The 16478-nt window shown below is 40.6% G+C and overlaps 2 protein-coding genes across 4 annotated transcripts in view; both read left to right on the top strand.

Annotated features, from left to right (window-relative positions):
* Positions 1 to 18: 18 nt before the first annotated feature.
* tmem248 (transmembrane protein 248) lies at positions 19 to 7902 on the top strand. 2 transcript variants are annotated; one of them, XM_057354857.1, is made up of 8 exons: positions 19 to 264; positions 2279 to 2437; positions 2819 to 3104; positions 3646 to 3796; positions 4541 to 4724; positions 4929 to 5072; positions 5360 to 5414; positions 5545 to 7902. In XM_057354857.1, exons 1-8 carry the CDS (start codon positions 262 to 264, stop codon positions 5580 to 5582), a joined length of 1020 nt encoding a protein of 339 aa, XP_057210840.1. In that variant the 5' UTR covers positions 19 to 261; the 3' UTR covers positions 5583 to 7902. The 2 variants fall into 2 exon arrangements, with proteins under 2 accessions (XP_057210840.1, XP_057210850.1); XM_057354867.1 differs by lacking the exon at positions 5360 to 5414 and having other exon boundaries at positions 22 to 264.
* Positions 7903 to 15473: 7571 nt separating this feature from the next.
* doc2b (double C2-like domains, beta) overlaps positions 15474 to 16478 on the top strand; it is a 182789-nt gene continuing 181784 nt past the window's right edge. For both annotated transcript variants that reach the window (XM_057357618.1, XM_057357609.1), the window contains exon 1: positions 15474 to 15639. The gene's annotated coding sequence lies outside the window, so the exon portion shown is untranslated. The remainder of the gene's footprint in view (positions 15640 to 16478) is intronic.

The following is a 16478-nucleotide window of genomic DNA, read 5'->3' on the forward strand; positions in this document are numbered from 1 at the left end:
AGTGAAAGTAACGCGATTGGTCCCGCTGCTTCCTGAACACAGAAATCTGAGGTGCAGGTAGACATCCTCAGACAGTTACAGACGCGAAGGGAAAGTAGATGGTGTTTTGAAGATTAAAGTGCACCTGCGAATGATGGGAAGGAGTGCCGTGGACTGCCGTACCGCTGTCAGCTGTGTGTTTGTCGCTCGGGCCCGCTAGGCTCGGCTCGAGTCTGTTAGCTTTAGCCGCCCGCAGCTGTCGTGCGCACTTGCAGAAGCAAAATGGTGAGTTCGAGATCTCCAGTTCTCATTAAGTTTGATGAATGATATGCAATTGTTCCAGTTAGCGAAGTGAGCTGTTTAGATAAAATAATGACGTGTAGCTTTTTGATACAATAGAATAATAAAGGTAACGTTACGTCCTGAGCTTGTAGCTAACACTGTGCAGCTAAATTAAGTTAGATCGTCTCAAATCGTAGTGATCTGTCTACATAGACATGTGTTTTTGTGGCTCAGTCACGTTTTGCACAGTCCTCACGCTCAGTTCATGTCCAGAAATTGCGGTTTATGTCGTTATGTTACGTCATCTGATAGCTAGATCTGTTATGATCTTGAAGGGGTCTGGCTGTTACCAGTCTAATGTAAGCAAGTGTGATTCAGGCCATGGAACATGACAAAGCGTACCTGGCCTGCCAGTAATCCCCCCTACAGTGCTGTCTAGAAACATCTGCACTTCTGCAGGGAGCCACTTTCATCACTACCCATCAACATTTGTATGACTGTGATGCAATTGGATGTCAAATTTCATATAAGATATTATATTATACATTAATCCTTATTGGCTGTTGTCATTTGATTTATTTCAATGGAATTTTGGTTCTTATATTTACATTGAATGTAGATGCAAATGCTTTCCTGTACATTATGGAAGATATGATGACCATTATAAACCACAAGCTGCTCAATGCACAATGCCACTCTTTTTCTTATATGCAAGTTAGCCTCCTTGGAAGGAAGGCGATGGTTTTCCGGACTGATAATATGACTCGGTGGCCTTCATTTATTACAATTAGTGTGATCATCATTTCACTGTTATTTGTTTGTGTCAATGTTCCAGCTGTACAGAAGAGCCTTAGAGTATTCAGGCATAGCGTTGCCTTTTTACCCCTTTTGTGCCAACTCATAGTGTTTACGCTAGTCATGGTTTGTTTGTGGGGTTTGTTTGACAGGTTTTTGCATACATTTCCACACCCAAACTGTCTACTGGGTGTCTGGTTGATGTGCACAGAGGTGAATGCACTGGACCTTTGTTTACACTTTGGCATTTATAAAAATTGAAATAATATTGGACTTTGGAATTATCAACCTACTTTGTCTGTGCCATTGATTTGGTATGACACACACAACAAACAACTACTAAAATCTGACATTGATATCTGATTGCTGTAAAGCAGGTTGTGCTGCATATTTGAACACTTTGTCAGAGACAAAACGACTAGTTTGGATCCAGATGTAAGTGTCTGGCATACCTTTATAATGCATAAGCTGATAGATCTATGGGATATGGCTTGCAGATCTTATGGATCTAAAATTTGAGTCCAGTTTCACTAGATCTCTCTCCGAACTTATTAAATCCGGAAATATCAACTCCTTTATGAGTCAATACTTTAACCCAGTGGTTCTCAAACGTTTTGTTGTAAGGCCCCCTTTGTGTTAAGTGCATCGCTTTGCGGCCCCCCATATAAAGACGTATAATCTTAAACTTAGAATTTTAATTAAACCAAAAACATTCAGTTATACAATGCTGGAACCTCAATTCTTTTGGTCGGTGGTGTCATTTTTCTGATGTTTGATTGCATAAAATCTATGATAAATTTCTATATTTCATAAAATGCCACAAAATCTGTGGCCCCCTGGATCCATCTTGGGGCCCCCCCAGGGGGCCACGGCCCCCAGTTTGAGAACCACTGCTTTAACCCAACCACCAGGGAGATACAGAGCTGAAGGGAAGAACAGCAGGCAGGAGACGAAGTGATGTTAAATAAACTGAAAAATGATTTCTTGAATAATCTCAGTTGTGCTTTAATGCTCAGTCTAGCTCTGTCAAACTTCGTCTGACTAGAAACCGATTCAATAGGTGTTGTCCTCTTTGGTTGCACACAACAGAAGCAAACAGCTCACCCAGTGTAGACTGATTCACAAACGGATGTCTGCGACATTCAGCGGCGTATGAATCCGATGCATTCGGTGCAAGGGTTAATGTAGGTTTGGGTGAGGTAATGTTTTCCTCTTGCTGCAGGTGTTGCTGTTGAATCCGCTGGAGAATCTGAAGACCTACATAAGCAGCCGTCCTCCACTGGTCATTTTTATGGTCAGCGTCAGTGCCGTGGCCATCGCTTTCCTCACCATTGGATACTTTTTTAAGATCAAGGAGATCAAATCACCTGAGATGACAGAGGTACGACGTAACCTTGTTTAGGTGTATGATGCAGGGACAGTTAAATCTACTTCAAAACTTCGTAAGATAGTGAGGGATAAAAAAATCTGTCATGTTGTGTATTCAGGTGCCTTCTAAAGTCTTGAGGATAAAATGAGTGATCGTCAAAATTTGAGCACATTATAGATCCAGATTATCATCATCATCTGTTTTTAACCCGGTTTTTATATTGTAACATGTGGTTGAGAAAATGATGACTGAAGTTTTTATCATGCAAACAAAGGGATGCTGTTTCTTTTCAAATGCATCGTGTGTAGTGTAAATGTCTGGCTGTAACTCACTATTGTGGTCACAGTGCATTGTTTCGGCTGCGTTTAACATTGGGTTTTAACATTTTGTCAGGATTGGAACACCTTCCTTCTGCGTTTCAACGAGCTTGACTTTTGCATCTCTGAAAATGAGACGCTTAAGCACAGCTTGAACGACTCCACCACACCAGAGAGCACAGTGACGAGTAGTCAGGCACGATCCAGCACCCAATCACCGCCCCTCCTGGAGGACCCAGGGCCAATCAACATCTCTGTACCCATCACGTTGACCCTAGATCCGCTGAGGCCATTTGGAGGATATTCACGTAATATTACCCACCTTCATGCCAGTGTTCTTGGCCAGCAGGTTGGACTTACTGGTATGTAAAGTTTTTGGGTGTGCAAGTAGTCGATACTAAATGTGTAATTCTGTTTTGTGGGTGTTTTTCACGAAGGCTGCATCCTAATTTGCACATTGTGTATTTCCAGACTCACATTTTTTCATGGTTTTGAAACAAGTGTTCTGTTGTGCAAAAGGTTTTTGGAAATATATGCTCTGGTACACTAACCGTTTGTGTGTATTTTTAACATGCATTGATTTGAACCACGCTAAATCTATTCTCTCATGATTTGAACCAGAAGGACTGTAGAGGTCGAGTGTGGTCTTATTCATTTGTGATTTGTGTGATTTTTAATGAGTTCTACTTCATTTTAGAGAACACAGCCAACATTGCCGTGTTTTTCATTCAAACCGGAGAGCTGTGCTTTGCTGAACGCAGTCCAGTTGAAACAACGGTTCATTGTGTGGAAGGGATAACATGACAGACTGAATACCTTCTAGATATCACTTGCATGCACATGTAAGGTCTCTTTGTGTTGCCAGTATACGCTGACTGTATGTGGGTATTTGTATAATTAAAGGAAGAGAGGCCCATGAAGAGATGAACATCACTTTTACTCTACCAGTGGCCTGGACCTCCGATGACTGTGTTCTTCATGGCCATTGTGAGCAGGTGGTCTTCAGCACCTGTATGACCATCACAGCAGCCAGTAATGTCTTCCCGGTCACAGTGTAAGTGTCTGTTGGTAAAACTGCGTTTAGCTTAATAATTACTCTCGGGTAAGAAAGATTATTGGTTTAATGCTGCGTTCACACCAAACGCGAATTAAGCGGTTTGCGCGAGTAAGTTACATACAAATGGTGATGCGAAATCGCGCCGGGCGTAAGGAATGGCGTGATTGACACAAACTATGCCTGCGAGTAATTAAGGGGCGAGGAACATGATGCTTTGCGTTTGGTGTAAACACAGCATAAGAGTGTAGCATGACCAATATGTCCTGAAACTTTAATCTGAATAAGAGTTATTATTGTACTTTTTTAATGTTGAATTAGCTTTTTTATATTTTTAGTTTTCATGCTAATTTTGTGATTATTTTTTAACAATTTTGTTATGTGCGTTGTCATATCATTTTCTATCTAGGTTTAATTTTTATTTCAGTTTAAGATTTGGTTTAGTTAATATTTGGTTCTATTTTTTGTGCTAATTTTAGTTGCCGAGACCACATTTCTATTTTTTAGTTTTTAAGATAATATTTTATTTGATTTCAATTAACAAAAAAGGTTTAATAGTTATAGGGAACTATAATAACCCTAATCCATATGAACTTGTTGACCTCGCTTAGTCACTTATCCAAAGCAAAACAAAAGGAATGGACACGAAATCGACATGCAAAGTAGGGTTACATAGCTAAGGCAGTGTTTTTAAGAAGCCTAATTTGAGTTTCCATTCAGGTCTTGTTTTTAAATTCTCTCCAGGCAACCGCCTCACTGTGTGCCAGAGACGTACAGTAATGCCACGTCCTGGTACAAGATCTTCACCACGGCACGAGACTCGGACACCAAGTACACGCAGGACTACAACCCATTCTGGTGTTACAAAGGTGCCATTGGGAAGGTGTATCATGCATTGAATCCCAAGCTCACTGTCATCGTTCCAGATGTGAGTGTTGCAGTGTTTCATAGTAAATGTTTCTGTATGAGTAAATGCCTGTGCAGAGCCAACAAAGGAACATGTGATATATTTGGTAGAATATGGATAATATGTGGTTGTTTGACATCGTAACAGAAGTTCCTTTAATACAGAGACGGATATATTGGTTTACAAATCTTTCAAACGTAAAACACTTTATTTCTTTACTGACAGGACGATCGCTCTCTCATTAATCTGCACCTCATGCACACCAGCTACTTCCTGTTTGTTATGGTCATCACAATGTTCTGCTATGCAGTCATCAAGGGCAGACCCGGAAAAGTTCGACAGAACAATCCAGAGTTTTGTCCAGAAAAGGTAAGACTGTGTGGAAGTAAAACCATGGAGATAATCTGTCTGATCAGTCTGCTAGTTAAAGTATAACAGAGGCTGTTGCCCAAGTTGTGTAGTTCTAAACTATGCTCCTATGACATAATTAAAAGCACTACAAGAAAAGTTTTGGATGTTGCATAAATTGTAGCTTGTGATGCTACTCATAATTTAACATAGCACACATATGGATGTACAACAAGCTATGAACAAAAATAAAGAGTAAAGATGCTTTTGTTAATCATTCTATTGCTATTCTGTGCAATGCGTTTCAGTTTTCTTTTGCTGAAAAACCTGCAGTATTTCAAACTCAGACAAGATACATACATGGTACTGAAAAACTTTAGTTTGTTAGTAACATTGCTTTTTTTTAGCTAGTTTTTCCAACTAGACATAAGTACTGATGTCATCCAGGTCACTACAATCACGTTGCATTCTAAAAATGCTGTTTTTCCCACAGGTGGCCTTGTCAGCGGGATAAAATGGGGTCGGAGGTGAACGTCTGAGCCGAAGCATATCGGAAAGTTGTGAGAAACTACATGTTGCCTACTGAACCCAGGAGAAGGGTGCAAAAAAAAGCTCTCTGAATGAATTTCTCTGCAATGTTGGGTCTCTCCAACCAAAGACTTTTAAGTGCCTGTATCTACTGTGTAAATAATAATAGGACTCTTAAATTCAGTGAAAAAATAACAGTCTGCCTGAGCCCCCGCACCCTACGGCATCCTGTAAATGTTCAGTATATCAAGTATCGAGAGAGAACGGTGGTTGACTAAAGATGTTAGGATAAGGAACATTACCTCCAGTAAATTATCCCGTATTTCATTTCTGTGCTTTTGCATTCTTGATCACAGAAAATCTCACCCCACTTCCAATTTATTTTCTTAAGGAAATTATGACCTTGTTGTCTTCGCCTTGTCATTCCTCCTCGTGTCTTGGTCATAATTGACACTTAGATCGCGCGTGGCAGATGTGTGGAGCTCTTCCATGGGCCATGTTCAGGTTCCTGGCGTGATCTTGGACGAGTTACACTAGAGATAACAGCGGGCATCCACATGGCGTGTTTCCTTTATCATTGGACTCCTTTAATGTTTTTCTGTGAACGTGATTGTCTGAAAGAAATGCCTCAACCGAATTTAATGCAGTACTCTGTAAATTCCTCATTCCTTGAGACAAACATGACGGGTCGAATCATGCTTCCCATGTCTTAAAACCTCTGCGTTAGCGAGTCGAGGTCGAATTTTTGTTCTTGGGAGCGATAGATTTGTATGTTGTCTGTGTGAGAAATCTGAAAAGATCACCTTGCTTAACCTCGCTTAGATCTCGTTTCTCGACACTGTTCGACTGAATGTATTTGTAAAAAGTAAAGCAAATTAACAGCACGATGCAGCATCGATGATCTGAAATAATCTCATGTACATATAACATCCAAGTAAAAAAACATGTAAATCATTATTGTAGATATTTTATTTTTTGTAATCAACCTAGTTTTTAGTACCTTTTTGCTTTAGCTGTTTCTCAACCATCCTGTTTCCTGCCTTTTTTTGTATGTTATTGTTTGCTTAATTAGATTTTTAAGCAACACCTCTGTTTTCTTTGAATCTTATGTGCAATATCTGTCTCCTTGCCTTCATCGGACCTAATGTTTTGTAATGTTTACCCTTTTGAAAACCAACATATCGAAGAACATACATGGTGTAGGAAGAAATGTATGCCGAATGTTGCCCATGCATTTTCTGCCCTTCCCTACATTCTAAAACCTCCCATACATGTGTACATGCATATATACAGATAAAAAGAGTATTTGTTATTACTCTGTGATTCATGTTGTATATGATTTGAGCTTTTACTTCACTGTTGATCATTGGCAAGCCCATTTTCCCATCATGCCTCACTCTATGAAACCACATTGGTTGTTGTTTGTCACCATCGCTACATTCTGCATTCATTACAGCCCATAATAAATGCATCCAACCACTAATGTGCCTTTGCACTAGTCAAGCTGTGTCACCCATACACTGTACATAGCTTATTCAGTTATCTCCGGTCGATCCCGCTGTATTCAGTTTGAATTAAGATAAGTCTATACTCATATTTTCAAGGCAAAAATTTCATTATAGTTAAATTATAGTTAAATCTGGGATTCAGTGCTTTCGATGCAAGAATGAAGATGGAACAAGAAGTCTACATCACTTACCTTTATTTAGTTTCAGACCTAGTACAAAGATTTTAAACTGCCGTGGGATAAACATGAAGTATTTGGAAACCATCGTAGAAAAGCAATGTCTTGCATTTGAGATGTTTTTAGTAGTTCACTTCAACGATTAGCCCTGAAGTCATTCGCTTTTATGGTTTCATTTTGCAAATTTAAGATCGGATTCATGCCCTTCTGGCTGCAAAATGAGCGTTTCTGAAACCATACCGTACACTCTTCATAACCGCAGCTGATGAATAATAACATCGCAGTTTAAAGTTGGCCTTTTAGTGTTAATGGAGGACAATAGAAAATGACAGTGAATTCCACAGACGCTGCTGCCTGATGCTCTGATCATATTGATCTTTCACCTTGGTTTTCCTTTGGGCTTGTAGGAATTGAAGTGTATCTGTAAGTGGTAGAAGGCCCTCTCCCCGTCCGAGCTTGCGGCTCTCTGGTTCCTCTGTGTTTGGTGAGAGATGTTGGGAGCTCCTTGTCATGATAATGCATGATTGTAAATGTTCAACCTGCTGACCTGTTTGTATGAGGACAATCCCTCTGTTTATGTTATGTTTGTAAGATATTGTAGGCACATGCTTTGCTGAATAAAATCCGAGATAACACCGAGTTGTTAAGTGTTTGGTCTTCTTAAAGACCATTTGCATTTAAGTATTTAGCAGACACTTTTTTTCAAAAGCCACTTTAGGATCACCAGTATTATGTTTATTCATGATAATATAATATTGGTTATTTTACCTAACTCCTTCTACAGATTATGGTTATTATTACAACATTTTACTTCTGTTACTGGAAAATGGTAAGCAAAACATTCCTGGTTTGCTTGAAAGAGAAATTATGTTAGAAATGTACACAGCAAAATGGCCAGTGTTAAATCAACACTGCTCAGATTTTATATGGTCACACTCGACAGAGTGTTAAAGTAACTCTGGTGTAGTGTTAAAGATAGTGAGCTAATTGAGTGATTAATTAAGAGATGATTAAGCATTAAAGACAAACACCTGCGGTTTAAAAGCAGAATCACTGAAGGAATGAGAAACACCAGAACTACAACTGACATACAGTACAATCATTAGATGAAATCATCTGAAGATAAAAGAAGATTAAATCTCTCAAGATCTGAGTAAACAACTCTACAAACAGCATTATTACTAACCAGATTATGTCAGACGTCCACAGAAGTCATTGTTGAGAATTGATATTGATGTTTCATTGAAAAGGATGTCACCATTATGGTGGTCAATGTTTGCTTTAGTTGGGCTCTTTGCACATTTATCTTTTAAAGCAACATCTTTTAAAGCTGCTGTGGACAGCCTTTGACTTCTTCCACATTCCAGAGCAGGTAACAAAGCTGATTAAGGCATATTTTCAGGGTCTCATCCAATTCGTTATTACCACACAGGATAGTACCACCACGTGGCAACAGCTGGAGGTTGGCATGGTGGCAGGTTGCACAATTTCACCACTGGCTTTCGCAATGGAAATAATAATCCGGGCATCGCGTTGGGTGGTTGGAGGAGAACGTTTGAAAAATGGGTTGCGCCTACCTCCAATCAGGGCATACATGGATGACATGACAACCATCACAACAACCAAAGCATGTACAAAGCGGCTGCTGGATAAGCTCCAGGAGAACATAAGTGTGGAACAACTCAAGCAAGAGACAGCCAGTGGACTCAAGGAAATCAATAATACAGCTCTTCCTGGGAAGCTGAAACTCTGGTGCTTCCAATTTGGCTTGTTGCCACGCCTGATGTGGCCAATTTCAATAAATGAGCTCATGGTGTCTCACACCAATAACCTGGAGAGATTGGTGGGTACACAAGTGAGAAATGGCTTGGGCTACCAAGATGCCTTAGCAACATAGGGCTGTACGGGAATGGAGCTCTCTCTTGCCATTTCAAGCCTTGTGGAGGAATATAAATGCACCAAAACAAGGTTCGAGATGACGCTCAAAGAATCCTGTGATCCCTGTGTAAGAGATGCTGCTCCAACAGTAGCGACAGGGAGGAAATGGAAACCCAACAACAGCGGTAGGAGATGCAAAGGCAGCCATAAGACATAAGGACATCTTGGGACAAGTTCAACATGGCAGAGGGGGACTTGGTTTGGCATCAACCACACCCACGTGGCGAAAAGTGACACCAAAGGAACAGCATCACCTGGTAGTGGAGGAGGTTCGGTGTCGAGAGGAAGCAAGTAGATGCGCCAGAGCGGTCTCTCAAGCCCAGCAAGGCCGTTGGATGCCATTGAATGGCGCAAAATCACTTGGAGTGAGCTGTGGAGTATGGAAACAAACAGGCTAAGTTTTATCATAAGAGCTACATATGATGTGCTGCCCTCACCAACAAATCTGCATGCTTGGTGTGGACAAGATCCAGCCTGCCACCTATGTGCAGCTCCAGCAAACCTCAAACATATTCTTGTGGGTTGTAAGAAGAGCTTGACACAGGGGAGATATACGTGGCACCACAATCAAGCACTAAAGTACTTGGCTGCAGCAGTAGAGACCAAGAGAGTGGCAGCAAATGCCATACCCCAAAACGCCAAGGCTAACTCGCTAAAAAGGTAACCCTTTATTCGGGAGGGGCAGAAACTGCAGGCCAAGCCCTTAACCCCAGATTCAGGTCTGCTGAGTATAGCCAGGGATTGGGAAATGCGAGTTGATTTAAACCACAGACTTACTTTCCCCTTGGAAATCGCAGTGACCAACCTGCGGCCGGAAATGGTTCTGTGGTCCAGCTCCAGTAGGACAGTCCTCATAGTTGACAGTCCTGTTTGTTGTTTACTCAGATCTTGAGAGATTATAAAGATTTGCCGTTAGTGATCAACCAGTGTTACGCCATGTCTCGTCGCGACTCAACAAAGTCAATAAACCCCATTATAAACACGACATTTGTTGCCTCTAGTTGGAACATAATTACTGATTATTAGGACTTATGTTGGCTTTTTTCACGTTACGCGCGTGTCTACAGATCACACAAAGAAACAACATGCGCTACAAACACATGACAAACTCAACTCGCGTTAGTCCATAACAAAGTCTTTTACAATGAAAATATACTTACAGGCTGCGAATCTGAAGTGCCAGACTGTCCTTGCGAAGTTGTAATGGTTGGAATTGCCCCACTTTTTAACCAAAGCTTTCGTGCACAGCCGGTCTTGATCTCTCCCAGGTTCATGAAGCAATCATCTATGAAATGTGTTGCACACACTTGAATATTCGGATTGTACTTTTCTGGAACAGTATTGTAAATAAACAATATATACTAAACTAATACGTTTTTAGTTGTCTCATCTTTTGGAAGGGCAAACAAAGAGGCTTTCTTTCGCATCGAAACACACAGCGTCTCCACGACATGGCTGCGGCGGCGACGATACAATGAGATTTACAAATACGCCCGCCTTACTTGTGTATACATTTGGGCAGTCTTAGTCAAGTCATTCCACGAAATGACGTAGATTCATGGGGGTGTGGTTACACGAGGTGTTTCAGGCAACTTATAACACACCAAAGACACAGAAAAACACGTATTCGTGCCATACGACCCCTTTAACACTCGTAGAGTGGGACCATATACACTCTGAGCAGTGTTGATTTATCACCAGCCATTTTTCTGGGTAGTAGGGTGTGTAACAGATGTCCTCCTTTCTGTTTAGGGCCATCTGGTCGTAACTAATTGTATTTTCTGTCAATAACGGATTCGATTGTTGTTCAGCCAGTTCGCCTGAGCAACAAGAGCCTGACAGTTTAGTATTCATATAATTTTCTCATAGAAAACACAGATGTTTAAAGTTTTTAAACTATTCATTAAACAATTTTGATTTATTGTTATAGCTGTATGCATGTATTCAATTACATTTAGATTGATATAACTACACATTGTATATTAAATGCTGTCTCATTTTGAATAAAAGTGTCTGCTAAACGAACATATGTAAATATTCTGATTTTATCTATGTACTGCTGTAGTAAATATGTAGCCTATATGATACATTAGTGTGTATTTCTATACAGTATGAGACTACAGAGCAAAAAGTCAGATTTATTCTGATGTATTTTATGTTGTCGCTGTCCTTCCGAAACCTTGAATGTCCAAATTCGCTATTTTTTAGGAAAAAAAACTTGATTAAAATACTGTGTTATAAAACTTGACAACCACTTTTTAATACTTTAATATTGGTCAGATATTTGCAAATCCCAGTGACAAACATAAATGGTGACTAATAATGATTTATGGTTTCAGAAGGACAGCAGCGATATTTAACCTACAAAAACTGTACAATTCATACATATTAAAACATTTAAAATTTTAGAGATTAATCAGAAGCACAGTGACACTCTCTGCATGGCTCAGAGATTAAGTTTAAACCAGAAATCCTAAACAGACAGGAAAATACACTGGTCAGTCTTGTTAAACATCTCAGTGATTAGAGCATTTGAGTGGTTGGATAGCCTAGTGTTTTTCCTTTGTGTATGTGTGTGTGTTTTCTCTCTAAAACAGCATTTTTATCACAAGCTCCTGTTGCTATGATACCCAGGAGAGGGACTGGCCTCTAGGTAGTAAGCAATACTCATGTCATGTCCAGAGAGCCTGCTGTGCTTCAGTTGTGTGTGTGAGAGAGACATTACTAACCAACTTTATTTCGATTATTTTAATTCATTTAAATATTAATTTGAGCTCTAATAAAACAGCTCTTTAAATTTGAAAGAATTTGTGTTTGCTTTTGCTGAGTCTGTCAGTGTTTACTATAACTTTTACACATTCAACTCAGGTAATTTAAAGTGACTTGTTTAAATTTAGTAGTGCAAACTGCTGAAAAGTTTTTGTTAATCACAATATATGAATCAGTAATCCATTTGAGCCCTGATAACACACACACATTTTCTGTAAATTATCTGCACTTCATCTTTTCCTCTATGTGTGTGTGTACAGGTTTACAGTTACATTTGAGGGCAAAATGTCATAGTAACGAAATGTCGTGCCTCACAGGACCAGAGTGCTACATAAATACAGACATACAACAGTGGAGTAAAACAAGAATAAACCTATACACAAACTAACCTACTAATTTACTGAGAGAGTGACTAAATATACTACATTCTATATGCAGATGTTACAAATAAATACTGTACATGTGCACGGAGGACATTGTAAGTCAGGCAGATAGCTGGGGAACAGTGCAAGATGATTTGTAGTGCAAGCATGTAAACATAGTACATGTTATTGAGTCTTTTGTGAGATTATGTATACACACAGCAGTGTGTGTGTAAAAAGTGTCTAGTGCACATAGGGGAGAGCGTGTTATTACAGGTGGTTTTGAAGGCCCACTCACCTGTGAGTAGCACACTCAGAATTGCACAAAAAGGGTTTGCATGGGGTTTCACAGGGGGGCAGGTTCAGTTGAGTTCAGGGCTCTCACAGCCTGGGGGGAAAAGCTGTTGAGCAGTCTGGTGGAGCGGATGGTAGGAGCTGGAAGAGACTATGGGAGGGGTGGGTAGGGTCCTTCACGATACTGTTGGCTTTGCTGGAGCAACGTGTGAGGAAAATGTCCAGGATGGAGGGGAGAGGGGCACCTTCTTTTCAGCTGTGTTCACTGACCTCTGGAGGGTCTTGCGGTCTGCTGCACTACAGTTCCCATACCAGACAGTGATGCAGCTGCTCAGCACGCTCTCGATAATTTCCCTGTAGAATGTGGTGAGGATGGTTTGAGGGAGACTTGGTCTTTTCAGTCAGCGGAGGAAGTTTAGACGTTGTTGTGCCTTCTTAGAGAGTGACGTGGTATTGGTGGCCGAGGTGAGATCCTCTGTGATGTGCACCCCCTGGAATTTAGTGCTGCTGACTCTTTCCACAGTTGTGCTGTCGATAGTCAGTGGGGGGTGGTCAGTCGAGTTTCTCCATCACAACCTCCTTTGTCTTCTTCACATTGAGGGACAGGTTGTTTGTGCCACACCATACCGCCAGCTGTGCTACTTCCTCTCTGTAGTGTGTTTCATCGTTGTTGCTGATGAGATCTACCACCGTTGATGATGTGGTTGGAGCTGAACTTGGCAGTGCAGTCGTGGGTCAGCAGCATGAAGAGCAGCGGGCTGAGCACACAGCCTTGTGGGGCACCTGTGCTCAGTGTGGTAGTGCTTGAGGTGTTGTGGCCAACACGGACTGACGGAGGTCTTCCGGTTAGAAAGTCCAGGATCCAATTACAGAGGGAATTGTTCAGGCCAAGCAGGTTAAGTTTATTAGTGAGCTGTTGTGGAATTATTGTGTTGAATGCTGAGCTGAAGTCAATGAACAGCATTCTGACATAGGAGTGTAATGGCTGGAATACACTACAAGAATTTTAAAATCTGAACAGATGTTTAAAAAACTAGACATCATACACTTGCAGACTTTTTGAACGTTTGCATAGAAAACAATACATGATCAAATCTGCAGACTGGCGCAGACTTTCTTCAACAAGTCCAGACTGAACAATCTGGGCAAAATCTGAGCAAAAGTCCTGTAGTGTATTCCAGCCATTACTTTTCTTGGTGGGTACGAGCCAGGTGAAGAGTGGAGGAAATTGCATCATCCATAGAACTGTTTGGGCGGTATGCAAACTGGAGCAGGTCGAGTGTGTTGGGGAGGCTGGCTTTGATGTTGTGCATGACTAGCCTCTCGAAGCACTTCATCATGATTGGGGTCAGTGCTATGGGATGGCAATCATTCATACAGGACACAGGTGATTTCTTTGGTACCGGTATGATGGTTGTGGATTTGAGACACGTGGGGACGACTGCCTGGCTCAGCGAGGTGTTGAAGATATCTGTTAGGACATCTGTCAGCTGTTCAGCACAGTCTCTCAGTACACGGCCAGGTATATTGTCAGGATCTGTAGACTTGCGTGGGTTAATCCTAGATAGGGTCTTCCTTACGTCAGCTGGACACAGACGGAGTGCCTGGTCGGTTGGAGGTGTGGGCAATTTTTGTGCAGGTGTGTCTGCATTTCAAACCGTGCATCTGGAAGATTTATTTCATTATCACAGGCCTGTGGTAGAGGCTTGTAGTCAGTGATGGTCTGAATGGCTTGCCATAGGCTCCGCGTGTCTCTGCTGTCTGTGAAGTGATTGTTGATTTTTGTGCATATGACCGTTTTGCATTCCTGATGCCACAGGACAGATTGGCTCTTGCTGTTTTGAGGGCTGCCTTATTCCCTGATCTTGCCCACGAACCTCTGCTGTCATTCACGGCTTCTGGTTGGCACGTGTGATGATGGTCTTGGTGACTGTCACATCATCGATGCACTTTTTGATGTAAGCAGTCACTGTTTCAGTATACTCTTGTAAGTCTGTATTGTTGTTGTAAGTGGCTGCCTTTTTAAACATGTTTCATTCTGTGCACTGAAAGCAGTACTGCAGTGTTGAGGTCGCGTTGTCCGGCCATACTGGGGATGGAAAATATTATTATTATCTTGAGGTTGTCCTTGAATCAAATCGTGTTTTTTTCTTTTTAAGCTGTGCACATGTTTCTGTAAGGGCTAGGTTTAGGGGGAGAGGAAACAAAATATTAGTCTGATAAAAAATCAGTGGAAGTCTATGAAGTGACTTTAAAATGTTTAAATGCAGAAAGGCTTTTTTGTGAGGCTGTTAGGTTCAGGGGTGGGTTTTGGGGATGGAAAATATTATTAGTTCAGTTTAAAAAAACATAATGTAACCAAATGGACAAGGGTAGTAAAACCTGAGATCACCTCATTGTGGGAACCAGGAAATGATGCTTATTAAAATGTAAAAATTATTTAAAACTGTAAAATATTTTTGTAAGGGTCAGTTTTAGAGGTGTGGTTAGGTGATAGAAAACAGAATGTGGTCAAGGCTAAAATACACTACAAGACTTATGAGCAGATTTTGCCCAGATTTGAAGTATGGACTTTGCTGCAGAAGGTCTGTGCCAGTCTGCAGATTTGATCAGTTAGTGTGTTTCTATCTGAAACTTGTATGTGTATGATAAAAGTCTTCTATTGTATTCCAGCCATCAGTATAAAAACGATACGCAAGTCCACAATCAAAAGCCTATGTGCGTGTGCTTGTGCATGCCTGAGGTAGCACGTGTTCAGCTCGTGCAGGTTTCCCCCTGTACAGAAGAGTTGAAGTGCTGCGTGACCGCTGCTGAACATCAGTATTATGACCAATCTCACACAATAAACACCTCGTCACATCATCATCGGGGGACTTGCTGGATTCACCTGCTGTGTTTTGGTTTGTGCACAACTTTAATCCTGTCGATACACTTTTGTGTTCTCTGAGGGCAGATGAGTGAAAGTAACGTTAAATCGCGTTTGTGAAGAGCAAACTTTCTGTCGAAACACACGGTAAGTCTGGAGGCTTTGTTGTGTTTACACCTGTGTATTGTAACTTTTTGTGTTATTTGAACAGTAACGGCGTTTCACTATGAAACTTCATGTTTGATGTTGTCACGTGCACTGTTGTTGATTCATACTGACAGGATTTTAAACTGTTTGGAGGCTCGTAAGTGATTCATTTAAGTCTTAAGTCAGTAAGGAAGGAACGCTACGTTTGTTATGCTACACTATTGACGGCTCATGAAAATGTATAGCCTATTATACCAAATATATATTAGATTTATTATACAAAATGTAATTGCATTTGAGACATTTCAAACCATGAAGCAAGTGCCTACAAATTATGCACGCAATTACTTTAAGCTATTCTGTCATATTCTTGAATCTATGCATACCAGTTCCACTATAATGTTTGACAACCAGGACATTTCCAAAAATGTTTTGTCTTCTTTTGAACAATAGGCTACATTTGTTTTTGTATTGTATGTATTATTTGTGTGTCAGAGTGTCGTTATCTTATGCTATAGTAACAAAAATACTTCGTTAGCCTCAATCTTCAAATGTCGTAGGCTTGAGAATATTATTGAAAAAATTAAAAACATGCTGACAAAACCTTGATAAAAAACTATTTGTCAACTGGGTTCATAAAATATTATTAGGTTTTTGCAACTATAAAAGTACTACCCAGTTCCTACTCAACATAAATACTTTGTTTTCCTCACAAAAACTTTTAAAATCTAGCCATCCTTTAATATGCTATTCTAAACGGTTTACTGCCACAACAGACCAACAAAATGAGATCACCATGATTTATATTGAGCGATGGTAAAGGCCAGGTCAATAGTTAA

The sequence above is a fragment of the Triplophysa rosa genome, linkage group LG2 (genome assembly GCF_024868665.1).
Source record: "Triplophysa rosa linkage group LG2, Trosa_1v2, whole genome shotgun sequence".
In the NCBI taxonomy this organism is placed as follows: domain Eukaryota; kingdom Metazoa; phylum Chordata; class Actinopteri; order Cypriniformes; family Nemacheilidae; genus Triplophysa; species Triplophysa rosa.